The sequence below is a fragment of the Leptosomus discolor genome, chromosome 4 (assembly GCF_034619465.1).
Source record: "Leptosomus discolor isolate bLepDis1 chromosome 4, bLepDis1.hap2, whole genome shotgun sequence".
Classification (NCBI taxonomy): domain Eukaryota; kingdom Metazoa; phylum Chordata; class Aves; order Leptosomiformes; family Leptosomidae; genus Leptosomus; species Leptosomus discolor.
This window is the reverse complement of record NC_141394.1, coordinates 63,042,923-63,070,079: the sequence shown is the minus strand read 5'-3', so window position 1 is coordinate 63,070,079 and position 27,157 is coordinate 63,042,923. Positions and strand designations below refer to the sequence as shown.

The 27,157-nt window shown below is 38.9% G+C and overlaps 1 protein-coding gene across 1 annotated transcript in view; it reads right to left on the bottom strand.

Annotated features, from left to right (window-relative positions):
• Positions 1–388: 388 nt before the first annotated feature.
• Positions 389–27,157, bottom strand: part of SEL1L3 (SEL1L family member 3) — a 37,493-nt gene continuing 10,724 nt past the window's right edge. The window contains exons 5-24 of the mRNA XM_086463750.1: positions 26,153–26,268; positions 23,388–23,443; positions 22,301–22,433; positions 21,575–21,707; positions 20,678–20,824; positions 20,038–20,249; positions 18,321–18,500; positions 17,076–17,195; positions 16,300–16,440; positions 15,374–15,436; positions 13,019–13,195; positions 10,125–10,252; positions 9,386–9,469; positions 6,906–6,996; positions 6,712–6,796; positions 4,492–4,601; positions 3,105–3,232; positions 2,423–2,525; positions 2,255–2,327; positions 389–907 (exon numbers count right to left, since the gene is read on the bottom strand). Coding sequence (XP_086319876.1) covers positions 741–907; positions 2,255–2,327; positions 2,423–2,525; positions 3,105–3,232; positions 4,492–4,601; positions 6,712–6,796; positions 6,906–6,996; positions 9,386–9,469; positions 10,125–10,252; positions 13,019–13,195; positions 15,374–15,436; positions 16,300–16,440; positions 17,076–17,195; positions 18,321–18,500; positions 20,038–20,249; positions 20,678–20,824; positions 21,575–21,707; positions 22,301–22,433; positions 23,388–23,443; positions 26,153–26,268 — 2,447 coding nt within the window. The 3' untranslated portion in view covers positions 389–740. The remainder of the gene's footprint in view (positions 908–2,254; positions 2,328–2,422; positions 2,526–3,104; positions 3,233–4,491; positions 4,602–6,711; positions 6,797–6,905; positions 6,997–9,385; positions 9,470–10,124; positions 10,253–13,018; positions 13,196–15,373; positions 15,437–16,299; positions 16,441–17,075; positions 17,196–18,320; positions 18,501–20,037; positions 20,250–20,677; positions 20,825–21,574; positions 21,708–22,300; positions 22,434–23,387; positions 23,444–26,152; positions 26,269–27,157) is intronic.

Sequence of the window (27,157 nt, the reverse complement as noted above, 5' to 3'; positions counted from 1 at the left end):
TTAAATATTCTTTCATTTACTCATTAGGGAAGCTACTTTCTCTAATCAGTGGCTCTTGGCAGGGCAGGAAACATTTTGTTGTGTCCACCAGGGAACTGCTGACACTTGTAAAACTTCGACCCAGGGTTAGCCAGAAGAAGTACTATGTTACGACCATACTGCAAATCTTCCTGGCGTCTGTCTTTCAAAACAAAACACTTTTCACATCAAAGAGTTAAGATGGAATATAAAATGGCAAAAACCTAATTGTTATCACTGCATGTACCGAAGTCCTGGCTGATGTACCATGGAACTTGGAAAGTGTTGGTGGCTGGGTTTCACTTTTACGTAATTTCCATGTTTCCAACTTGGAAAACTCTGGTAACCTCACCAGTAAAACAAACTCAAATGCAGTAAAGGCAATTTAATAAGATATTAGATATGTGAGTAAAACTTCTTTTTCATTAAAATCCATGGGTGGTTTGCTCATTCAATTAGCCGAAGACTTTTGCATGTTTTCTTCCAGTCCTTCAACGAAGTACAGTATGATCATGTGCTGGGTATAGTGAGATAATCTGCATTACCTGTTTGGAGTGTTAAATAAATTATAGGGATGGTTTTCCTCTATAGTAGAGAAATCAGATCAGTGAATTTCCTTGCAATTTTGGCTGTCGGACTGCATTACTAATGCCATTAATAGGGTTGGTTGCCAGTTCTTAGACTCGTCCCCAATGGGATACCAGCCTTAAGAAAACTACGCTTCAGCTCGTAACAAGAGGATTCTGAGGGTTTGACTCCTGCTGTGCTAAATCGTTTGAAAAAGTTGATTCATCTTGCTGTACTAGCCTAGTAGCTTCCTCGTTGCTATTCCCTGATGAAGACTGTTCGTCTGATGATGGTTCTGATCTTGTTCCAGGAGAATTACGGGCTTTGGAAAAAGATCAAAAGACATGATTAAGAAAGACCCCACTGTGTCTAGGAAGTCTCTTCACCAATATTTAAATATTATGTGGATATAAAATCACATATAAAGATAATACTCAAAGGTTAGAAAATACTGGAAGAAGAATATCTGTAACTTTAACTATATACTTTGTACACGTGTAGTATGATTCCCAAGTTACATAAATTATAGCTAGTAAGAAAAGAAAGCAGGGTTTCAGAATTATTTCCATAGTCAGCATATTATTCACAGCTACACGTCTTAAATGCTATCTAGGAATTATAAAATTCAAATAATCTTTTTATATTTAATGGTGTTTTGTTTCTTTAAAATACTATTCCTCATAGATGTAGGTTGTCAATGTGGAAAGTAATTTTTTCTGTATTTTATTACAGAAATATGTCAGAAAACAGTATTTTGTGGCACAGGCTTAAGCTGCCTACTGGGGTTAAACCACAAAGTAAGAAAATGTATTTAGTGGAAGAAATTCTTTTCATAACTGCTAATATTCATTTCACAACTTCCTGATCAAGATCCTGCCTTGTGATTTGAAGTGAAACACTTGGTTGAAGCTGGCAATGATTTTTAAATGATGCCTCACTCTTTTTGCATGTGAAAGTAGCTTTTTTTCCCCTTTCCTGAGCAATGTAGTTTTGTCTCCAATATCTCTTTCAATATGGTAAAAAAATAATGGGAGTTTTAACAGACTGAAGTCTGGCATTTGGTTTTCTGTCCCTTAATATTCTCTACCCCATCAGAAAAGAGAACATACAGCACACCTTTCTAGTTTAGGACAGGAGGAGTCTGCAAGTCTCCTGCAGTCTGCTGACTGAATGTATTTACTGATTCTGTTACTGATCTGAAGAGGCTGAACTGCCTCTTCCTAAGTTACTCCAGGTACCAGCTTTCTGAACCTCACTTTTTCTCCCACATTGTATCTGAATGGATCCAGTCATATGAAACAGGAACACAGTCTCATTGCATGTTGCAGAGACACTATATGAATCCAAAGTCATATAATTACTCTAACAATACCGCATGTTAAGAAATAGGAAATAATCTCTTCCTTCCAGTCATAATCTCCTGCAGTTAATGTTTTTATTAAGAATCTCCCTTATCAAGGGAAATTCTCCAGAAACCAACAGGTTTAAACCTGTGCCTCGCTTCACCAACTCCTTTTCAACGATCAAAAAGTGACTTGTCTGTCAAAGAAACTGCCAAAGTTCAGAGCTACCTCTACCAAATCTAGAATTCCTGCTTTTATTTTTGAAGTTTTTACTGAAATAAAAAGATCACTCCTCTTTCTTCGGTTTTGCTATGACAAACACTTACCAGATGAAGACTGAGAATACTGCACTGCAAACGCAACCAGAATCGATAAAAGAAAGGTTCCCATGAAGTAGATCTGTGGCAGTAAGTTTAAAAAACATAATCAGAGGAGTGCAAAGCCAAGGCAGTGCTCCAAAGGAACTGTGCATGTACTACAGGAGCAATACATACCAGAGTAGATTGTAAAATATTGTTCCAGAAAACTCTCATGTAAAAATAAAGCAATGCTAATGAGCATGGACTAATTGATTCTTGGTTACTATTATTCCAGCACCTACAACAAGAAGATTAAAACAACTAATTAGTCCTCTACAATTTTGTGGCACCTATCATCTGGGAACCTCAAGTGGATTTGCAGCAAACCTCAGGAACCCAGAAAAACAAGCACATATTCTCATCACTGTCTCACAGACCGTGAAGTAAAAATTCATAGAAATGCCAGATGAACCTCATTAAGCACAGAATAACTTACCCTAGGACTGTATTTTTCATGTTCTTATTAGTTAACAACAGGTCTAAACATCCAGGCCACCCTTGCCACGCAGTCACAGTACAAGGTTGTACCCAAGATACCTTGTTCTAACTGATGTGAGTCAACAGGAGTAGGACTTGATTTAAGATTAGATGTACAAAACTTAGTTGCCTATGCGGGACGCTGGTGCCTAAGCTCCCTATAGAGACAATGGAGTACTACACAATGCAGTCAGACCTTGAAGAGTGCCTTATCTGACTACCTACGAGGTATCTCTTGTGAGCGAACAAAGTTAATAATTACAGTAGTTGCTGTTCTCCAGAGTAAATGCTACTTACATAGAAAAACAGACAATGTTGATTATGGGGAAAAAACACTCACCTGTAATAAAGTTCCTGAAGAAGTGACATATTACTAGAATGCAATGCCTGATCAATTTCCAAGTGATCCAGAATGTAGGATGGTATGGAGTTGCCCTCTTCTATAACAAGGGCCAAATTAAAGAATCCCTAACAATAAAAAAGCATACATGCTTTTAAACCATTAAATTTTCATATGTATATTTAAGGCCTACTGTAAGCATCAAGTATCTAAATGATTATAACCGTCTTCTATAAATTCATTTAGTATAATGTGACCTTCACTGAACAATTATGGTAGCCTTCTCTCCTAACCTTACACCCAGGCAAATACTGAAAATACAAAAGAATTAGCATTCATTTGTTGTGACACTGTTTTCTTAGAGAGCATCTGGAAAAAGATCTGAGCTTTCTCATTTTTTAGTTGCTCTTTAAACACAGCCACCACATCAAAATGTAATCTTGTATCTACTAGGGAAATACAGACTGCAAGCAGAAATGGATTCCTGTTCTGTTACTGTTTAATTCCCCTCCACCAAGCTCTATACATCAACAGCAATCTGAATAGTGAAATTGAGAGCACAAATTTCTTCCAGACAATTTAAGTCCTTAACCTTACAGTTTTGCCTACTTGGACAAGTCTTAGGCATCCCTATGGCCCTTCAGAGCCATGAAGATGAACACACATGAGACATATTACAGGATGTCCCAGTACTATGGCTTTCGTACTTTAGAGTAACTGTTCATGCATCTCTCCTTTCCTTTGTTACTTTAGCAGTAATGTTGTGTCCCAATATCCTCAGAACCCAACTATGCTACCTCTAATAAATTCACACGTAAGACATTGTCTGGGGGCATTGTCATAGGGATAGGGAGAACAGAACATTGCAACCAGGACACTTCAGGAGGGTCTGAGGGCAGGAAACTCAGTGTTGAAGCACTGCATGGCTTTGGTAATGTGATATGGTGAATCTTTTAATTATAAAGCATTTTAAGATGAAGCTTTTGTTGGTGGAGTGAACAAAATTCACCCTAGGATTCACTCAATATACCAAGGAAAATGGGCCAGTCTTCTTGGTTATATCCTAAACCACCAGAAGATAGGACTGGAATACAACTCAGCAGTCCCTTAATTCTTCCCCTTTGCAGTAGCAAAAATACCAAGGTCACAACAGAATCAATCGTGCCAAAGTAAGGTAGCAGTGAACTAGGCCGTTCACCTCTAGCTTTCAAAACAGCCTGGTTCTAGGACTGTCCATCTATGCTAGGTTTACCTTCTATTATCATGAAACAGCAACAACTGACTCACAAGGTGTTTTGAAATACTTATAACTTATTCTAGCAGGTTTCTTCAGTCCTCAGATTGTTAACTCTGATATTTTATAGACACCTTACAGCTGAAGACCCACCTGTGAATCTCCCTCTAATGCAGCTTGTGCATACATCCGCATGGAGAGCTCCAGGTCTTTAGACTGGTTCTGGTAACCATAGTAGTAGAAATCGCCCATCTTCAAATAAGCTGTGGAAGAAACCAATAGCAGATCATTTAGTGTATTTGTAGAAATAGAATTAATCAACTATTAATGTGATGGAGAAGTTAATAGTAAAATCTAAAAAAAAAAAGGTACTCTCTCTCTGGTTGTCTCTGTGGCTACTTTACATCAGATTGCTCAGTGAAAATATTTATCCTGGATGAAATTTCTCATGGTTTCTCTTCAATTAATTTAGTGAGGGATATTGCTACTTTTACAAAGACTGAGACTTAGAGACTTTATACTGCATTCCTTCTTCAGTTTCTGAATCTGTCTTTGGGCAACCTGTAGCCTTATTATTCAGGTTAGCCCTACTAACTTGATGTGACTTAAAAACATGCTGTCCAAGTGTTTGTTCTGTACCTGTCACTATGGCGGCTGGACCCATCCCAAAGTTACAGAACTTTCCTGACGATAATGTCATTCAGTTTCAAATCCAACCTAACCCAGTACAACAGTAGGTATAGAATTTTCCTGGTCTAGAAGGAAGCAATGCTCAGGAAATATTTTACAAAGATCTTTCTGTGACATTGCACAGCAATGAAATGCTCCCACAGAGCAGGAGCAGGCATGACATTGCACTAATCTATGCTAAAAAGTTTAAAAACTCCCATGATCGTGTCTACATTTACGTGACCTGGGCTTTCCTCAAACGGTTTGAAACACTTCTACGCCTTGCCTTGTGTGTCTACAGCAGCTGCTTAGAAATCCCACCTGTTTTTACAGTGGACTATAGCAGAGCTCTTCCAGGAAGCAAGTTGGTCACTGGCCCAACAGCAAAGGCAGAAAGACTATGTGGACAGGCTGGCACAGATGCGGAGTGGAAGGCCATGAAAGCTGTGGTGAATCATCAGGAAGAGTTCTCCTCAATGATATCAACTGCGTCATTCCAGCCCTGGCCCGGAGAGCACTCCCGCAACAGGCAGTGGCCTTGAGGTTGCCCTGTGTTGCACTGATAACGTCGCCCCAGAAATCTCTGCTGCCAGGCTTAGACTCTCCATCCCAGGCCCTACACTTGGGATTTGATCCTCCACTACTGCAGAGAGGGGTCTGAGATAAAACTCCCCTTGTGTTACTCACGGAAGGAAGAGATAAAGTAACAAAATTCTTTTGCTGTTCAGCCCAGCAAGTCTTGTCTCCTTTACTTAAATGGAATCAGTCTCACCCCATCAATCTGACCTTCTCTAATGTAAGCTTGTAGCAGCGGATCTGCTGCAGAGTCAACCAAACTGCACCTTGCTAAGGCGTCTACAAACTCCTCATGAAAGCTAACAGGGTCTGTCAGCTCCTGTGGCTTCAGGCTGTATTAATGTGGTACTCAGTTTCCGTGCTGCTGCGCATTTAAATGGATAGCTTGAATTATTTTTACACTCCACTCTTCCACACGCTTATTTACAAAGCACTTAAACCTTTTTGTGAGACAATCAGATCAGTGTTTTCAAATACTGAATAACTCTTTCAAAGGCACAAAAATGACTTAGTCACTAAAGTCACAGATGTAGTAAAATCTAAGGCTGGAGGAATGTAACTTATATGTAAATAAACCTCTTTTTATTTTTTTTTTAACAGAGAATCCTTTAGTTCCCCAAAGCAAGCTGTGCCAATGTTGATAAACTCTGTACCCTAACAGGAAAGCTCATAATAAATTAGATAAGGAATCCTTTAGCCTTCATTATTTTCTCGTGACTCATTTATGATATGGAAGTGTATTTGCTTTTGGATTTTCTCTTTGATAAACTGAACAGCAGGAGCTTCTAAAGTCTACCGCTATTTTATTTTTCTTAAACCTTCCTCAGACTCCTAAATATCTAGTCCCTTCTCAGGGCTTAGCTTTTTTATTTTATTTTATTTTATTCAAACTTTATCCATTTTATGCCATAAAGAGGAAATTCTCAGAAAAGCTGTGCTGAAACACAACACTTAAAATACTTTTTGCCCCCCTGATACTCCTATCAAAACACTAAAAAGGAAATGTATGCTAAGGAGGGATTACTCTTCCCTTAACTTGCTCACTCAAATAGAAGTTGTAACAAATGTAGTTTTTTCAATTAGAAAAAAAGGTAAAATTAAAATTCAGAAAGAATTTTTTATACATACCAAATGATGGTGCATTGACTTGAGAAACAGAGAAATTGTAGTATCTCCAAACACAATCAGTTGCTAGGTATTTCCTTGCTAGGTCCTGGAAAGAAAATAAGTGATCCACTCATATCACAGATAAGAGATTAGGATCACTTTATTACTAACAATTGTTCCTTTTATGATAATGAGTTGTGAATACATGTACTTACTGGTCTTTCTTCACAGATGTGCGCTAAATTTGACTGTGACACTTCAATCCCAGTTTCAGCTGCTAAAACATAATGCAGCAGAGCTTCATGCCTAACATTAGATAAAATAAAATAAATTACTGACAAATGTAACAAAAATAACGCATTTTAGTTCTAGTTAAAAAAATCCACCAAATAAACTGATAAAATCACCGAAGAACAAAATTTTGGCACCAGGTTTAAAAAAAAAGAGGCTGGCAAACCCATGCAACAGCTACATCTACTGGCAATGCTTGGTGTTGTCTACAAGCCATGCTGGATCTCAAGAATTTGCAGTTTTCTCTTGCATCGAAGCAGGATAGGCTCCAGTGTGCATTTACTCTTAAGCACAAGACTGATGACAAAGTTGAATTAATATTGAGCCAAATAATCTATTTAAATATTTCAGATAAAACATTCTTAAAAGACTCTTACCTCCTCCACTTAAAAAAAAAATCCATAATTAACTTAGCTGTATCTGTCAAACATTCATCTGAGTACTTCTTTGGTAAGCTTTACCCTTTCATTTCTATGACTTGCTTGTCTTGTCTTTTTAGACTACGGGCTCTTTAGAATAGGAATTGTCCCTCATTGTATTTGAATGTGTGAATAAAACAACCATCTCAGTCCCTCTATGGACTCCAGGCACCTCACTGACTCTAAAGGAAGTAGTAAGAGCTAATTTTGCATTCGCAGTATAGCAATTCAGTATTGTAGCACAGTGGTACGGCATTGTTCATGATTCCAGAGAACAGCATCTCTTTCATGTTCTATGTCGCTCCTCTCCTCAATATTATGAAGACTAAGCATTCAAAATTAAGAAGTCTTTAAAATAACGTATTTGGTTTTAAAATCACAAGATTAAAAAAACCGCTTGGTGTACTTTTTTTCTACTAAAACTTCCTATTAAAGGGTCATGCTTCCAGTGGTGTTCTCCACAACACAAAGCTAAAACCATAGCAATTTTCAGGGTTGAAAGGTTTGTTTAACTGGAAGCAAATACGGTTAAATACGCATTTGACTTCAAGAGTAGGTGCTTAAGCAAAGAAACTTTAAATGAAATTGTGAAAGCAGTTGCCCTTACAGAATTAGCAGGTGTAACCTTCTGTTTCCCAACCGCTTCTGCAAGATTACAAATTCTTCCTTGTACTTGCCCTGTAAAAACATTTGGGACAATGGAGACCTGGCACCACAGAAGGAATTCAGGATACCTAAGCTGGGAAGTTAGTTCTTCTGATCCTAAAGTCTCAAAGGGCAATTCAGAAAAGAAACTACGTCTAAGGCCTTTAAGTCAGCCTCGGAAGATCAAACTACTATGACTAACAAGTGTGTAGAACCTGTGGCTGCTAACATAAGGGACTGAGAACACATATTACTTGGTCTGCTTGGCAGTCTAACAATTTACTCCTGGGCAAGATGCAGGAAGAAATATTCGGAAGCAAAGACTTCAACACAAACATACTCCTAAACCCAGAGATGACTAGGACCAGTATTTGTAAGGAACTATGCATACACTCCCAGTCACTGACATCTCAGGTGGGACTCCAGCAGATATTTCCTCCTAGCTGTTGGGATCTTAATGCTCTACCTGTCATGTGCACAGGACTTCCACGTGACTGTATGCAGACTCAGCTGGGTAGAGTCACAGGCTTGCACATCAGAACATGCTACAAAAATACTGAGAGTTTTTCAGTGGGAAATGCAAGGTCAAGTCTCAGGAGAAATGTCTGTGACGGACTAAATAAAAAACTTCTTCTAGGAATGGGTCACTCCAGAACAGTCCACTGACAATTTCTTGTAGATCTCCTAAACCTGAAGCACTGATTAAGTACTAGCAGGGGGAGGCTGCAGGATGAAACAAGGAATTGTCTTAATCACGTAGGACAGTCTGATGCCTGCATGTACAGTATCTGATGCTTGTGCCTACAGGTCACTGCAAAAATGGAGCACCAACCTGGAGGCTATTTTGAAACCTCTTGGTTGGCTCATTGGATATCGTGGCCTCCAATTATACTTTACAGAAAAGATAATCTTAGCCATACACAAAAAAAGAACAAATCTAATCAAGCAGTCTGAGTTTTCATGGCACGGAATTACACAGAAGAGCGAAATCAAAGCGTGGTTTTTGGAACACAGGGAATATTCAAAGTGAAAGGCATTCCTTTGGTTAATCCAGTGTACGTTGCACGCTACAGTACTACATTACTACGGGATGAAAATCACAGACAGCAGATAGAACACTATTTCACTCTACAACCTCTCTCTTTTCCACTTGATTCTGTCAGAACTGTTGAATTATGCTTCGGGTCAACTCCTCCTTCCCTTTGTGCTTTGCTACTGATTTCAATGGTGCTGCTATTTGTGATTTTTTTTGAGGTGATGGCACAACGTTAATTACTTTATCATGCTATAAAGTAAATTAAAAATAGAAAATGAACTTCAAGAGAACAGAACAAACATACCATGAAAGTTCCAGGTAAGCATTGAGAGCTTTTCTGATGACATGACCTAAGTAGCCATTCTTCTCTGCAATGTGTTTTGCCCAGCTGTAGAAAAGAATAAACAATAAAAAATGAAGAGCTGTGCTCCAGTAATGTTATCCCAACTCACACTGACTCAAAGGACACAAAAGGATATGGGAATACCTTCTGATTTCTTCCATAAGATAAACCATGGGATTGCACAGTAATTGCTGTGAGTTGTTACAGTCTTGTAACTGTTAACTGAATGAGAAGATTTTGTCCATTCACCTCCACGAGCGTATCAGAGACACCCTACGTTATTTCTTGGCAAAACTACTTCCTTTTCTTTTTCTTTTTTTTTTTTTTTTTTTTTTTTAAGAAAACAAGCATAAATTAATAAGTGCTATAACTAATTATCTGCATTTCTCTTGATGCAAAATACCAGTTCTACCACAGCAGGAGCCTTTGTTGGATACAACCTCTTAGAGTTGTTTGATACAATCTCTCCAAGTTGTTCTGGAAAAAAAGGTACTAAAAGTACTCAGCATCTCTCAAAATCTACTGGTCATTTAAATAATACAGATACTCATGTCGATCAAACTTTACTGCAGAACCTTTTGCCTAGGAGGTAAGCACCATGAAGTACAAGATATTTAGACTATGGACTTAAGAATCACCAATAATCAAAATAATCCCACCAGAAATATATTCTCCTTTAACAAATGGTTTCATTCCTTACATTACAGCTTTTTCAGGATCTCTAGGGAAGTCTTCCATATTTCCTGTGATGTAGTACAGAGAGCATCGTAAAGTCCCTTCTATATGCCCTCCTTGGGCAGCTTTATAGAAATAGCGTGCAGCAACTGTCTGTGAAGAAATAAGACACAATTAGCAACTCTGCATTATTAATGTTTATTGAATTTCATTTCCTGGGACTCATTTCATTAAATGAATTAGAAGAGGCAATTGGCTAATGAAGGCAAGCCATTTTAACTACTTCTAATGTACTCAGGTGAAATTAATTACTTTCTTCTAACTTTTAAATAGTTTAGGCTGGAAAAATGTTTTCAAAAACATAAATTCTGGTTATATATGGAATGTCAAACAGAAAAGTGTCTAAACATGTAGCTAACACCTGGAAGCATATAAATCTTGTGTGCATTGACAAAAGTAAAATTAGTTACGCACTAGTAGGGAGATTAATAAGTGATCCTGGAGAAAAGACCCAACACAGGACTTTTGCATTGGTGATGCCTAAGTGAAGGCTGGGGAGCAGCAGCAATGATCAGTACATCCAGCAGTGCACAACCACAGTGTTTGAGCCTCTGAAACTGGTTTATAAATGATAACACAGGCTGAGTAGACAGGGCCAGAGCTGCAGAAGCAGGAGGGCTGTGTGGCTCTCCATGTTCCACCCTTAGAAACAATAATCTGTAATGTAAACCAAAGCAGCATACAGCCTAAAATAATTTATTTCAGGGAATTTTTAACCATCGATACGTTTTCTATGACTGACTGTATTTGGTTTGTGGGGCAAGGTTTTGGTAGCAGGGGGCTACAGGGGTGGCTTCTGTGAGAAGCTGCTAGAAGTTTCCCCTATATCTGATAGAGCCAATGCCAGCCGGCTTCAAGACAGACCCACCACTGGCCAAGGCCAAGCCCATCAGCGACGGTGGTAGCACCTCTGTGATAATATATTTAAGAAGGGGAAAAAGTTACTGTGCAGCAGTAATTGCAGTGAGAGAGGAAGGAGAATATGTGAGAGAAACAACTCTGCAGATACCAAGGTCAGTGAAGGAGGACAAGGTGCACCAAACACCAGAGCAGCGATTCCCCTGCAGCCTGTGGTGAAGACCATGGTGAGGCAGGCTGTCCCCCTGCAGCCCGCTGAGTTAACGGTGGAGCAGATATCCACCTGCAGCCCATGGAAGACCCCACATCAGAGCAGGTGGATGCCTGAAGGAGGCCATGACCCCATGGGAAGCCCATGCTGGAGCAGGCTCCTCCCAGGACCTGTGGACCCATGGAGAGAGGAGCCCACTGTGGAGCAGGTTTGTTGTCAGGACTTGTGACCCTGCGGGGGACCCACACTGGAGCAGTCTGTTCCTGAGGGACTGCATGTCATGGAAGGGACCCAGGCTGGAGCAGTTTGTAAAGAACCGTAGCCCATGGGAAGCACTCAAGTTGGAGAAGCTCGTGGAGGACTGTCTCCCATGAGAGGGACCCTACGCTGGAGCAGGGGAAGTGTGTGAGGAATCCTCCTCCTGAGGAGGAAGGAGCGGCAGAAACAACATGTGATGAACTGATCACAACCTCCGTTCCCTGTCCCCCTGCGCTGCTGGAGGGGAGGAGGTAGAGAAATGGGGAATAAAGTTAAGCCTGGGAAGAAGAGAGGGGTGGGGGTGGAGGTGGTTTTCAAGATTTGGTTTTATTTCTCATTACTGTTCTCTGATTTGATTGGTAATAAACTAAACTAATTTCCCCAAGTGAAGCCTGTTTTGCCCATGATGGTAAATGCTGAGTGATCTCCCTGACCTTATCTCCACCCACGAACCTTTCATTGTATTTTCTCTCCCTTGTCCAGCCAAGGAGGTGAGTGACGGAGAGGCTTTGGTAGACACCTGGCACCCAGCCAGGGTCAACCCACCTCAGTGAGCATGGACTTCAGGGTATCCATCACAGTCATAACAAAGTACTTCTCCTTGCTCATGGCTTTGGTGAATAAAGAAACCTGGGCACTTTTAGGTGTACTCTTATAATCAGTGCACTCTGAAATGTGTATTTTGGTCCCTGTGGAAGTAAAATGTGTTTGCCAAATGCACATGTTGGTCAGCACTGCTGCTGTTGGCAGTAGAAATGCTTGCTGTATGGAGTATATCAAGATCTTGGAACTCACAGGCCACACTGGAAATATCTTTTAGCTCCAAGCACAAGGTCTGCTTGCTTTTATTACAGTATACCTCACTATGTTTGTGCTGTTGGTCATAAATTACCTAGTTAATTGACAGAAACTAACTTTAAGTAGACCCTTCCTATTAGGGGAAAATTAATTTTGCACATCCATGAGAAAAGTTAATAAATGGGCTGTGTCACAGAAAGTCAAACCAAAGTACTGCAATCTACCAGGATAACATTAAATAGTTACATTTGCATGTCTGGCTTGAACATCTTTCTTGCAGTTATGAGGTTCACAGAAGCTATGTGAATGTAGCATAGCTGTTCACAAGCTCAGGGACAAGGTTCTGCTGCTTTCATATATTGTAGAAAGCATCCTTTCCCTGTATACTTTCCAATCTAAAACTGAAAGAAACCGAAAGGATCACACAATGTGAGAGCACACATAATCCTGGCTGCTGTCACTGGAAGGAGGAAAGCAGAGGCAGTCCCTAGAACTAAACTTGCACCTGCTTTGTTTCTAAATTAAAGGAACACAAACATACCCACAGAAGTATGACTGAGATATCTGAGTAACATCTCTCTAAGCAATCTGCCTGAATTCCCCAGTAACACCTTTCTTTGTGATAAAAGGCATCAAAATCTGACTCAGAGTGAACACAGCAGTCTCAAGAATGAAGCAAAAACTTCTAAACTGGGTCTTAATGTAAGAAATAGTACAATTAAATATTTACTCACTTGATTTCTACCAGGTACTCCAGGGTAAATCCCATCTAAATAAAGGACACCAAGGTTGTACGATGCATCTGGATTTCCCATTTCTTCAGCAATTAACCAGTGCTTGGCTGCTTTTCTGTAGTCTCTTTTAAAATTGTGGTAATACCATCCCAATCCATTCACTGCCTGGGGCAAGCCCTTAGGGAAGGAGAACAGCAGTCTCAGGTCACACGTTTGATTCTGCTTTGGGTCACTTTGCAACTCCAACCTGCTCCTAGACTTCAGGTGCTTGTAACCTTGCCTAGTTTCTAGATGCCTGGCACAAGGATCCAGACAAAATTCTACTAAGCTGGGACTAAGGGATATAAAGGTTTGCAGGCTCTTTTTTCACACACTATTCTTCCCTGTGGCCTCATACTGAGGGCAAGAAATTAGACTCCAGTGTCGTCTTACTCTACAGAGTCTCAACCGTGTCTGCATTCAGATTTGTGCTTGCTGACCAGATCACACTGCGATTATTTTTCACCTGTTTCCTCTGCAAAGCCAAAACGTGGCACCTATTCTTGTGAACTCACAGAATCTGACTGACAGGATTAGCAATCAAAAAAGCCACTTCTTTTAAACTAGAACATAGGAAGCAATGAACACAGAACTTTGTGATGCGGTTTTCAAAATACATTTGATCAACATCATATAGATCTGCTTAAGACAGCACTACGTGCTATTACTAAGTCGCATCTTTGTATCAATAATTACGGATCAAGAGGAGAAAAATCTTCATGGCATAGTTTTTATTTTGGTTGCAATGAGTCACCATCTCCTTGCATAAACTGGTGGATCATATGGTGCCTGTAAGTATGCCAGCAATTCAAATTACTCTCTACCAATAAATGTGAACATGTTATTTACTTCTATTTTATAATGTATGTTTAATAGCAAACAGGCCAGAACAGTGGCATAAGGTAAAAACTACCTTAAAAAATCTCAGTGCACAAATACAAGGTTTTTGCTTGCTACTGTTGGCTTCTACACTGCCCAGTCTCCTTCTGTGATCTCTGTAGAAACAACTGCATACTACTGGCTCTTACAAAGGCCCTCTGGAAAAGGATCCCTTTTCTTTTCAGATTAAAGTGTATTACTAACTTACCCATTAAAATGCAAAAGCAGTTAAACTTTTCAGTAATTATGGTGTTATTTTTGTATAGAAAATGTGCACCAGAGCATAAAAACATAACTGGTATCTGGGTTCAAGGAGAGTAAGAGAATTGTTGTCTCTAAGACGCTTCCTGTAATCTATTCCTCAGATCCTGAGTCAAGGGAATTTTGATCACACTGTGAAAGCCACTCAGTTTATTCAAGCCTTGCCCAAAGAGGCAGCAGAACAGGTAGTCTCTCCTATTTCAAAGGAATTGTACAATTGGCACAATTATTTTCTGATGGTGGTCAGCAGTGAAGTCCTATTGTCATTGTCAGTAATTTAACTAGCTCTGCTTCTAGAGTTAGGAAGGTATTCAAGGTCTAGGTATTCGTATTTTTATACTAAGGACCAGATCATGGCCTGGGTAATCTGACTGTACAAGGCTCCTCTTCTCTGTGGTGCCTGTCAGTTTCCCCCTGCTACGGAAAAAACAGAAGGCTTTGGGACATCCAGGTCTTCTCCCTGAAGTAGAGAAAAGCTGGCCAGAGAGCGCATACCATCTTTTTCCAGTCACCAGCATTGCCTGGAGGAGTTCTAACTGTAAGCAGAGAGAACTAGCCATAAACCACCACAGCTCAGGGGTGGTGGGATGGAAGCCACCATTCTTGTGCATTCAGCTCTTGTGCTGCAGGAATGCACCATTGCTCAGTGCAGACTGCAGAGGTACAATCCAGACCTCGGTCTTGACTCTTTTTCATGCACGCTACAACTTAAAGACGCTCTGCTATTACAGCAAAGCCTGCTGGCATGGATTTTCAAAGATGGCAGTTAACTCTACCTAGCTCCAGAGAGATCATCGTGTCAGAAGCTCAAACCTGGAAGACACTCCTATGAAAAAACATTATCTAGCATGGTCTAGAAGAAAATGCTTAGGAACACGAGGTAAAAACATACTCCTGGACCAACCATTCTCTCTGTAAGTCACTTAACCATCGTCAGGTTTCAAAACATATAAGCAGAGAGAATTCTTTTTCTTCCATAGAAGTTTTGGCTGATTTTGAGTGGTCTTGTCTCCCAATTCGTGGAAATAAGGCTTTCACCATTCATGGTGAAGACACTGGGAGAAGCAACCAGAATTTACACAGAATTATTGTAATAGGCGTTTTATATAAATCACAGTTCATTATTATTAGCATCCAGTATAGGACATTTACAATAAAATAGTTATTACATTCTACCTTGGCTGCTGCTTTTTTCATCAATTCCAAAGCAAGTTTTATATTCTTTTTCACACCTTGGCCCTAGGAAATAGATATATGAAACAATCATTCTTTACAAATACAGACCGACGAAAATTCACGTACACACATTCAAAATTCTTTTTAACATTGATACTATTATTTACTAGGTGTTACTCGGCTTTAAACAGCTACAACAAAAAAAGCAGCTTTGTGCTCATCCTTCATTCACAGCTTTACAAAATCGCAGTGATTCGGTCTAGGAAAAATTAATTCACCAGCTGATCCATGTGATTTTTATGGGTAAATAATATCACAGATCTTTAATTTTCAGCAACGAAGGAAGAATGAATAGAATTCAAAGGTGCATAGACTGTTCACAACTTGGTAATGAGTAAGAGCTCTCAGCTTTCCTGAAAAAGGACGTCAGAGTATCTCCAGAGGACATACACAGATATCATGCTGATAATGTCCATATAAAGTCATTTCAGACACAGGTCAAACAGACTATGGGTACTCAAAACTAACACAAGCAAAACTTAAGGAAGCATTTTATAGAGAACTGGGCATTGTAAGAAAGGATCGAACTTTCACCTACATCTCTACACCAAGGCCTATGCCTACTAACTGGTTAGATTTTTGATGTGACAAGCCATTAGGAAAAATTAGGATCCACAATTCAGGTGGTATTTTGATCCTGAATCTGGCAAGGAACAGAGTGACTAAACTGCTTTCAACTTGCTCTCTTTAAAATGTTTGCATGTATCTGGTAAAAATCAACATTAGCTTCATAGCTATTAGTTGATTTTCAGAGTAAGTCTAGAAGCACTTGTACACACTCTCATGGTATGTCACTGCAGATTAACTGACAAACACACATGTCATAGGAATGATTTTTTTGAAGGAAAATATGAAAGATGACTTACCTTAAATAACACAATGGCATAATCATATATTAACACTGGATCTTCTGTTTCTATTGCACCCTTTGCATACCACTCTATTGCAGCTTCAGGATTTTTTGCCACTCCTTGCTGGCCCCAAAACAGCATCTGAGCCAATCGTTGCTAAAGAAAAAAACATAAGCGCTAATGTTATAAACACTAGGACTGAACCTGGATTTGCAGGAGCAGACTTTTGCAGGGTTAAATGGTTTTTAAATATGTGAAGAAACTAGTTCTATGATCCGAGCAGTTTGAAAACAATTGGTTATCAGGAATATTCAGAGGGCTTCCCAGTAGTGAAATGTACTGACATTAAATCTACAGCAGGGTTATTTTTTACAGCTGCCAATATCACAGAAGTCTGGCTTGATTTAAGTGCAGAGGTAAGTGATAAAGGCAGATTTGATGCATGAAAATGGCTCAGTATTACAACATACTGCTGCTGGGCTCAGATTGGCAGCAGTAACTGTGCCGTGTCAAATACAAACCCAGGGAAAAAGATCAGAGAAGGAGGCTGCTAAGTTTTGAAAACTCTTCCCTTCTGCCTTGCATCACTGTCAGCTTTTTGCACAGTCACTGGATATCATCAGACAGAAACATGGGAAATAGTTCAAGCTTATAAAAAAGAAGCAAATCTGGGTGTAAAGAGAAAATGCTTGTCCGCTTCACTCTCCTCCACAATTTTCCTACATAGTGTATAGATGCACGTACATGACGTGTATATAAAACCAAGACACGGGAAATGTATTACTTTATACCTGTGCAGCTGCATTTCCTCTTGTTGCTTCATGTTTTAACCACATAAAGACATCACCATTTTCTTTTGTTTGAGCTTTTAGCAGTTCATCATCCATCAGCCTTATATTTTCAACAAATGCCTGAGGAGTAGGTGAACAGAAAAAAATTATTACACAACGAATTCATACATCTGCCATCAAAATGAAAATGTTGCCAATTTCCTGTTTATCCCTAAAAATTCATGATCAATTCTGGGTTTTAAAATTCTCACCACCCCTCTGCTGGCCAGTGCATTAAGAACCACCCTTATGTCCAGTGCAAAAACCATTCATTGCTTCATTACAGTATAAAACTGTAAGTCCACTCTACAGTGGAAAGATATGCCAAGATGTCAACCACTGAAAAAAAAAATCCCACCTTTGTAGTTTTAAATGCACTTAATACTGGCAAAGAAGTGCTTTCAAACCTTTTAAGGCTTTTTAGTTTCTACAGAAATCTCTCTTGAAAGATAGAAAAGGCTGGCAGAAAGTTTGATCAAGGACTGCCCTACAGCACCCTTATCTAGGTGGCTGTCTGCTTATTTTTAGTTCTTCAGCAATCAAAACCTCTCTATTTTTTGTATAATAATCACTCTTTCTGATCACCAGGATGCCAGTGCTGGCCTACTTTTGGTATTCTTTATAGATAAAGTTGCACTACCTCCTGTTTAGCAGCTCATTCTAAAATAGTTTTACTGTAACTGTATCTCATCAGATAGCTATTCAACAGCCAAATCCTTACATTTGATTATAGAAAAGTTATAAGTATGGAGAGAACAATTTATCTTTTCATGAACTTCATGATGTTTGGCTATTGAAACAGCAGATCACTTGCTTAATAAACACATCCAATTAAATTAATAATACAAAATCTAAGTGAGGAATAAGGACCCAAGAATAAGACTTAGACTTTACTGAAAGAGAGGCATGTGGACAATTCTGAGGATTTGAGTCTAACTTTGATTTGGTATTCCCCTTGCTAAGAAACAAGAGTAGTGATACCTTCAAATAATTTGGGGGATTTTGTAAAAATCACAGAATGGTTTAGTTTGGAAGGAATCTTTAAAGATCATTTAGTCCAACACTCCTTCCATGGGCAGGTACAGCAATCAGATGAGCTAGTATTTGTAAATCAAGACAAAAATGTTCTGGCCACATAATTAATTTTAATATATGAAAACTCATTTGCATAGAAAACAAATTCAGATACACTTATAACTCTTTTACCTGTTCCCCTTTTATAGTGTGTTGATCCAACGATGTCTTTATTGCAATATTACTGTAATAAGCATATGACAGCTCCAAATCAAGTGGATAGTTATTAATGCCTTGGTAATGTTTATAGCCAAGATTCATCACGGCAAGTCTCTCATTCCCCTGAGCACCAACCAAACTATACAGCAGTCCCTGGCAAAAATCAACAGACATAAATAAGAGTGAATTCACTGTACATCTCACAAGTTTAGCACTTTGGTGGAGATTTACAGGGAACAGAGTGTTCATATTGGTAGCTGATATGCTAGCTATACCATGTAAACAGTTACAGAATCAAGTACAGCCCTAAAGCAGTTAAAATGTCTTCTATATGTACAGAAAGATTTGAAAGAAAAACTAGACTTCCTAAATACTTATTCTGCCACCTATAGGTGTGCAGCAATTTTTAAATGCCACTTTTTTATGGCATTAATTATACTCTGACACTTTTTATATTCAGCAGTAACTTAACTAGTCTTACTGATGTCAGCTGGAGTTTTTGCACTGAATTCAGTTAACATGGAAGTTAACAAACAGCTCTTGAAAATCTTACCCGAAGGATCGGACAGGATCAGAAAAACGGGACTTGTGGCTGAGAAGGTTTCAGCATAATGCTCCCTTGAGGTACACAATAATTGGTGCTAGAAATAGTCTAGGTACCGCACATTTGCTAAAGCCATTTTCAGCACTACTATTATTTTTCACCTGCACAGTAATAAAACCACTGGTGTCCCATCTGTGCTGGATATTAAGCTATTTCCTACACTATCTGAAGCAGATCCAATAATGAAATTACTTAGCCTCCATAATTAGCAGTAGGTATATTCCATAATTAGGGTATAAAAAAGGCTCCTGTCTAAGGTTTCTTGTGTTTGAGAAACTGGAGTGAGCTTGGTCTCAGATTGGCCTCTCAGGGGTTCTTCTGATTTAGCATCCTGTAACCACACTAGGCAGATCTGCTATTCTTTATGAGCATTTTACATTACGCTACTATACCACAATTAAATATTTGTTGGCAATTTCAGTATAGCCCTCTTCCACTGACACATGAACACCTCTCCTTCATTTGACCTTGCAATGGAACTGAAAGGAAACATCTCGGTTATCTGCAACCTGCCTAAAAGTCAGGAGTTCACATGCTCTGCAGTTGCTCAGCTGAAGCATGGACAGTTTTTTCAAAAAGAAAACTGTTGTACTTTGGTTACCTTTAATCATTTGACCATAATATACTCAGTGCCACATTTTTGCACACTGTAAAATGGGACTTCTTTCCTGACTGTACTACACAACCTTTCCACTTCAGGAGATTTGACTGACATGAGACTTTTTTCATACCCATCTACAAATGACTGTGGGTTACTCGAGGGTTATTACCACATCCTACCTCCGCAGTGACTGGGAAAAGCAGTGTGTTCCATGCTGTTCACTTTACCACGATTTTCAGGTCTTACTAAATCATTGATTTCCTTGCTCTAGATGAGCAGATTCTCACCATCAGGACTTCATAAAGACTTCACTGCCATCGGGCTGTTTAGGAGTAGCTGTATTGGGGAATCCCTTCAACCACAGCCTGGATCTGGAGGCCATTTCACATTTTTTAATTCAATTGATTATAACTTCATCCCATTTCAAAATTGCCTTTAAAGATAATTAATTTCACAGACATAACAAAACATATTAAATATACTACCTTTGTACGATCCACAGACACACCAAGCCCTGTTTCAAATATAACTGCAAGGAAATAGGAAGCCTTATGGTATCCACAACAACTGGAATCCACCAAGAGAGGGATAGAGGAGCCCATATTGCTGAGGCCATCGGCGCTGGACAGACCCTTTGCAACCTTCTCAAATATCCTCTGGCCAACTTCTAGAACTGTATCACTTCCATCTTCTAACACTAAAAATAAAACATAGGACGCACGGCTACTGCAAGAGTTAAAATCAGCAACTGATTTCCCCTCCTTAATTTAATGGGACTGAGAGACATTCTGTTATTTCTCATGCTGAATGGTATTCTCAATGCAGACAACCAAAATTCCTAGAGATACAAGGTGCTATTGAATAGGAAGGGTGAATAAAAATCCAGAAGATCATCTCAAAGTAACTAACCACTAAAAACATAAGGTTCTCTCTATTTCCTTCTACATAACAAGCCATCCTTCATTTACAGCATAGCATATAAGCCACATGACACTCCCTCACTAAGGATAAATACTAATTAGCTGATATGAAAAAAAAAGTATAAAACATGAACTTAAGTCAAAGCATACTAACTTAACATATACAGTGGAGTCATTTAAGAAAAATAAAACAAACTATAATTACCATCTGGAGCACTGAAATCCATCTCTTGTAACAGTTTGAACAAAGTGCGGTACTTTTCCCTGAGCTCTTTTCCCCACATGAAGGCATCACATTTTGATTTTTCTCCATATTTGTGAATCAGATCCAAATAATAGTTTTCATAGTAACCTAGAGAAAACCACATATTTAAGACATGAAAGTTGACTTAGCTGGCTTTAAAACAAGCTTCCAGTAGAAAAAAAAAAGATTTTTCTAGGGTAAACTAAAAATTCATGGACAAGACGAGTACGTCCTTAACACAAACTAGTGCTAAAAACTCATACCGCTAGCACAGGCCATTTCCAAATACATATGATTCCTTCTGCACTCTTCCACACTCTGGTCACAATGCATACGATCCAATTCTAATTGGAAACATAAGCTACTTTTCAGCACAGATTTAAGCTATGTTACTCTTCTTTCACTGAAGTGGTTGCTTTGGTACAAACCTGTCATTTACTGCACATTAGGCAACTGTGGCAGAGACATTCTAGAAAAACCCACCCATTTTTGGGAAAGGGCTTAAAATATATGTGCCTTTAGGGTCATTTGGGAATGAGAAGGAAGAAAGGCAATTGAATAGCTTACATGTAAGCTTGAAAGCGTTTCTTTATCCCTTTATGCACCTACCTTACCAGAGAAGAAACATTAAGAACATGATTTAAGTTTGTATTCCATGGCACAAAAGTCTTTGCAGGAACAAAACCCACAGTTTTAGCTACCAGTAACAAGGCTAAACTCTTCAAATTGCCTTTTTTCTTGTTATGGCCGAATTTAAGGTTACTTTTGATGATTGTTATCCAGATTCTGGTAAAAGGAAAGAAAACAGGTCTCCAAAGACAACAGTTTAAAATTCATATCTCATAGATCAACACTTACAGTTTCTTTGCACTTTTGCACCTTGCCTTACAATGTATCTGTACTCATAAACTAGTTCTTGAATGTCCATACATCTCTCGTAGTAGAGTTCAATTTGTTCCACTGCTTCTTTGTCATGAAGAGGGTTAGAAATCTATAAAAAGGCAAATGATGGATGAATGGCATCTACAGTATCTGTTGCTGTCTATGCTTGGCTAGAAAGAATGTTGTAGGCAAATAATAAAAGGAAACAGATTGCTTACTACTATCATCTTATCTGGCACATCATGTTAATGTGCCAGACAACCTGATGTGGGTCACGATAGACTACGACCTCAAACAGTCAGTGTAATCCAGGAGACCATGGATGAACTTCCAAAATTGACCAAGTCTATGTGACTTTTGCCACTGATTTCAACAAAACCATAAATTAATCACATGTGTTCAATACTGTATCATCAAAAACTCTGGGAAACAAAGCAACACTGAAAATAAGTCCTTACTTAAATATACATTTAGGAACATTACTTTACATGCTCACTTCTAAAAGTCTTATCTTTTAGCATTTGAAGTGGCAACTAACATTCCTAGATTCCAACAGAAAAGGATAATATTTTTGTTACATATTCTCAAGTACTATTATGCTTCATAGCGAGTTTATGTCTTGGTAGGAACTTCAGTTAAAAAAAAAATATGGCCATAACTGGCTGCTAATATTTAACATTGCCAGCTACTGCTTTTGTTTACCTGTTCTGTTTCCAACACATTGAGACGATAGTATTTCACAGGTCCAAAGAATGCTTCAATACCATTTACATATCCACTGCCTCCAAGAACAAAGTATCCAGCAGTGTCATCATAATAGAAATCTTCCCTAAAACTTGAGAACATGAAAGAGAAGTAAGCTGGCTATCAAGGAGTATTATGAAAGAAAAAAAGAAACTTGTATCTCAGAATTTCCGTAACTGACAGGCTTAAACTCATTGCCAGTATCTTTTCCTTTTCTCACCTGTTTACTCTCAAAATCTACTCTGCAATTTAGTGTGATAAATTCTGGAGTAAATTTAACAAATCCCTTGTCTATGAACATAGTAAACCAGCAGGGTGGTTTATTGTTCTGACCTGTAGGTATCTTCTGTTTTATGCGTTATTACACAGCCTCAAAGGTCTCCGTTCCAACTCTCCCTTCCACTTTTCTAAAACTGGCATATGAAAATTTAAGCTATCTGTCTCCTAGAGTTACTATCTACAAATTTACAATTTCTGGTTTGTAAACCATAGCAGAGAAGGAACAACACTGAAGTCTGCCACAAAATTTACTGTTACATAGTTTCCATATTAAAAGGGTTTTTTAAACTATTTGCACAAGAAAAAGTCAATTTTAAATTACAGTGAAAGAGAACAACTAAAGATCCATTTTAAAAAATTATTCAGTTGCTCAGAATAAAGGACAGAGCAAGAACATTCTTAGCAGAAATTTTGCTTTCTGCAAAGCAGGTAACATTTTCACTGGTAAAATCCTAGCTCTCTCAGCAAACAGCAAAACTTCCCTTGACTTCAGATCCTAATGCCACTGACCTTCCAAACAGTTTTTAGTGAGAGTTATCAGACTCTAGTACTAGATCATGCAGCATGTTAACTCAACCAGCTGATGGCATTCAGCTCATGCTCAATGTAAGCACAGTAACGCAAACTGTTTTTGAAACCACGGAGTGCAAAAAGACCACAGAGTTTTGAAGATCATTTGGAATCTCAATTACACACTTGTGCTCTCCTTCTCCTGTTTTCCCTATCTGAACACACATTACTCAACAAAGGGGAAAATGCTGCTTACGTAAAAGACTGATGATGATGTCTTTTCAAATTCTTCCCAACACTGCTTACTTCTATCTAAAAGAACACAAAATACTAATTATAATAAACAAAATATTACAAGGTACATTTATTAAACCATTTTAACTCATAGTTCAGAAGACTACACCTGCAGCTTGTTGCATCTCCTCTGCCCTAAAGAGGATGGTGTCACGTATCTGATATAGGTCAGAAGAGTTTAATGGAAAGCATTGGCTCTGGTCTGTCCTGGCCAATCATGAGCAACAAAAAATAGCAAAAATAGCACAGATATTGCCTTCTTCTGCTGTTTCATTCCTGTGTTTAGTTACAAGACATCTGTACTTTGCTGAAGCTTTTATTCCTCCAAAGTGTGAAGGGCTCTTTTGCTTTTATATAGCAGAGATGCTAAATGAATAGAATATTGATCTCAAGAAATTGTAGCCTACAGTTGAAGAATGGCCCTAAAGCTAATGTAATAGGCCGTGAATTTAAAAATTCTGGGTTCATCTCCTACTTCTACAGGACACGTAGTTTCAGTAGACTTTCAGTGCCAGAATGGCTAAAGGAATTCAGGTGCCTAAGAACGAAGACAAGATAAGATTTTCATACATGTTGGTATTGTAAAAAGCTGCCTGAGGACTCACAAAACAATCCTGCAAAATTTTCTCAAGTGCCTAGGTATTTTTAGGTATTCATCAGCATCTCCACGTGCTCTTAATATCTGGCTCTTAAATTCCTCAAGCCTCAATTTTCCAACCTTCCCTAATTTATATATTTTGTCTCAGATCATAATGGACCTAATGTATCTAAATAAATAGAAGTGAAATAATCAGAATCATCGAATCATTTAGGTTGGAAAAGACCTTTAAGATCAAGGAGTCCAACCGTTAACCTAGCATTGCCAAGTCCACCACTACACCATGACCCTAAGCACCACATCTACAGATCTTTTGAACACCTTCAGGGATGGTGACTCAATCACTTCCCTGGGCAGCCTGTTCCAATGCTTGACAACCCTTTCAGTGGAGAAATTTTTCCTAATGTCCCATCTAAATGTCCCCAGGTGCAACTCGAGGCCATTGGGAAAAGAGACCAAAAGCCACCTCAGGTAGTTGTAGAGAGCGATAAGGTCTCCCCTCAGCCTTCTTCTCTCCAGACTAAACCACCCCAGTTCCATCAGCCACTCCTCATAAGACTTGTTCTCTAGACCTTTCACCAGCTTGCCTTTCTTTGGTCACAAAGTGCCGAAATAAGGAGATTCTTCTGTACTTTTTGAGGATCGTAGCATTTAAAAACTTACTACAGGAAGACCTGTCAGTAAGATGGAACCGAACCACAGCTTTATCTGTTCCAGAGAACGGCTCTGAGTACTGAAATCTTTTTAAGTTTGGCCCTACTTCCTCTTTTTGCAAGGGAGTGCTATTTAAAGTCTTCATGGCTCCCTTATTTTATCCAGAAGTGGCAATTTATTGACCACAGGTTTTATTTCATACCTGAATAAATTCACTCTGCTCTCTGATAGAAGAATATTTTTTCTTAATCTAATTGTACAAGCAATTCGCAAGTTTCCAACAAGTCAAGACTAATATACCCTGTTATCAATACTAACAGTAACTTTCACTTTCGCACCTGAAGCTGAGCTTCAAAATCCATACGGTCTTCCCTTTTCCATGAACTTAAATTACAACTACAATTTAAACAAGCAGAAAAAGACAGTTCTGATTCTATAAAATACTTTTTTTCACTTTTTCTTTTAACAATATATTTGAAAGCATATTATATTAAAAGTAAATACAAGTTTCTACCTGATTTTCTTGCAGGACAACCAATCTGCTCACCACTTAATTACTTAAAAAAGGTAGGGCGCAAAATGAACAGCACTAGTTTAGCCTGTACATTGCTCTCTCAGTACAGCATTGTTTCAGCTTTATCAGTCATTCACCTCATACTTTAAACTTGCTTAGTTGTACTTGCCATTAAATAGCAATTATTTTTACAATTCAGAATGTAATCAACCATTTTCAAGGAGGAAGAAATTGAGAAATAGAAGACTAAGGTTTTTGATTATTTTCACACTCTAATATCTTAATAGCTGGAGGTTCAGACAAGAACTTGGGCAGGGAGCCTGCGTTTTCAGAGCTGCTTTTGGAAGGTTTTGTGAGAAAAAAAAATTGTGATTTGTTAAAAGGCAAATTATGTATTTTATCTACTACAGAGGAGTACTGCAATATTTTTTGGTCTTTTAACGATTGTCAGTCCTATGCAATTCTGTCAAATATGCAAAACTTGCAAACTCCACATGCCTCTTGTAAGTTAACACATCTAGGCAACAGGTATGCTACTGTACAGAAGCCCAGATGCTTAAATTTTCCTATCAGAATGGTAAATCACCTAAGCCTCCAAGTGCAAAGTTCCTCAGACCCATTCACATCATGTAACTTAAAGTATCTAGATAAGGTATCTAAGCCAGGAGACCTGGTTGCCTGTACAGTCAATAAAGTCTCTGGAGAGCAACCATGCACCAAGACAGCCACTGAACACACAGTCATTCCAGGCTCTTATCTTAAGCATCTAAGTTGATTTCTCAAAGTCAGATGGTCTGAATGTCCCTGAACAATTTCTAGTTTTAGACTTTTCATTCTTTTGCTATGTGGGCATGATCAAATTACAGTATTTCTCTCAGCCATGGCTATTAAGGGGTTTGTCAGAGCATAATCGAATTAGACAAATCTCAGCTTTGATCCTGTCATTCAGTAGCATGCATACCTGTCCGCCCTTAAAAGAGAGATCCAGTCGAAACCACTGCTTCAGAGGAAGGCTGAAGCTAGTTTTCACTGCAAGGTCATCTCCTCTCATGAGGTGCATCTGAATATGCACACAACCTGACAGAGCAACAAAGGAAGAAAAAGGAAATAAACCAACACAGAAATATCAACATTAAGAATGGGTTTCCTAATGTATTATTCACAGCAGTTCTGTCTTCTTCATCCTCTTAATCACTAACAGCGATCTGGGCCCTCGCCAAGCCATACATCAGCTCTCACAGAATCTCGGGGAAACATGTTCCACATTTCAGTTACACATCTCAGATGCTAATGCCAGGCTCCCACGTGAAACCACAGACTCAAAACCAACAGTCTGAGGGATAACCACACCAAACATAAGGCGAACAGGGAGGGTGCCACAGTTGATCTCAAACACCAGAAAGCAGACATGGCTGGCAGCAAACAGCAGAGGGAAACAGCAGACAATGGTATCTACTCAACACTAAACTGCTAGCACGTGAGAGTGCAATGATCAAGTACAAGATGACTCTACCCTCCCCTACTTGGACCTGCAGAAGCTAGACTCAGGGTTTGAGCTCTTAAGACCAGAACAGGCTACTATGACAATCTAGTCCAACACTGAAAATAAAACTGGCCCTAAAACCTCTCCAAGAAAATCTTCTATCAAGCTGGTAACTTCCAGTTGAGCTGCCATTTTTGTTTGCCCTTCAAAGGAAAGTATCCAGTTTATAATGGATAGATTAATTATCTAGATTGGTTACAAGACAGCGAAAATGGAAAAACAACAGAGAGGAAAAGATTAGTTGTGAAACTTGCAAAGAAGGGGAAAAATGTAATGTCTTACGAGAAAGCCAGGTGTGCACTTCTAAAACTCTGCACACTTATCTCCTCTGTGAGCCTGCCAGCCAGACCCCAGCTGCCGAATGTCATTCTCTAGCAGAGGCTGAAGAGCTGTCTTCTGGCAAGACTGTTCCTCTACTGCAAG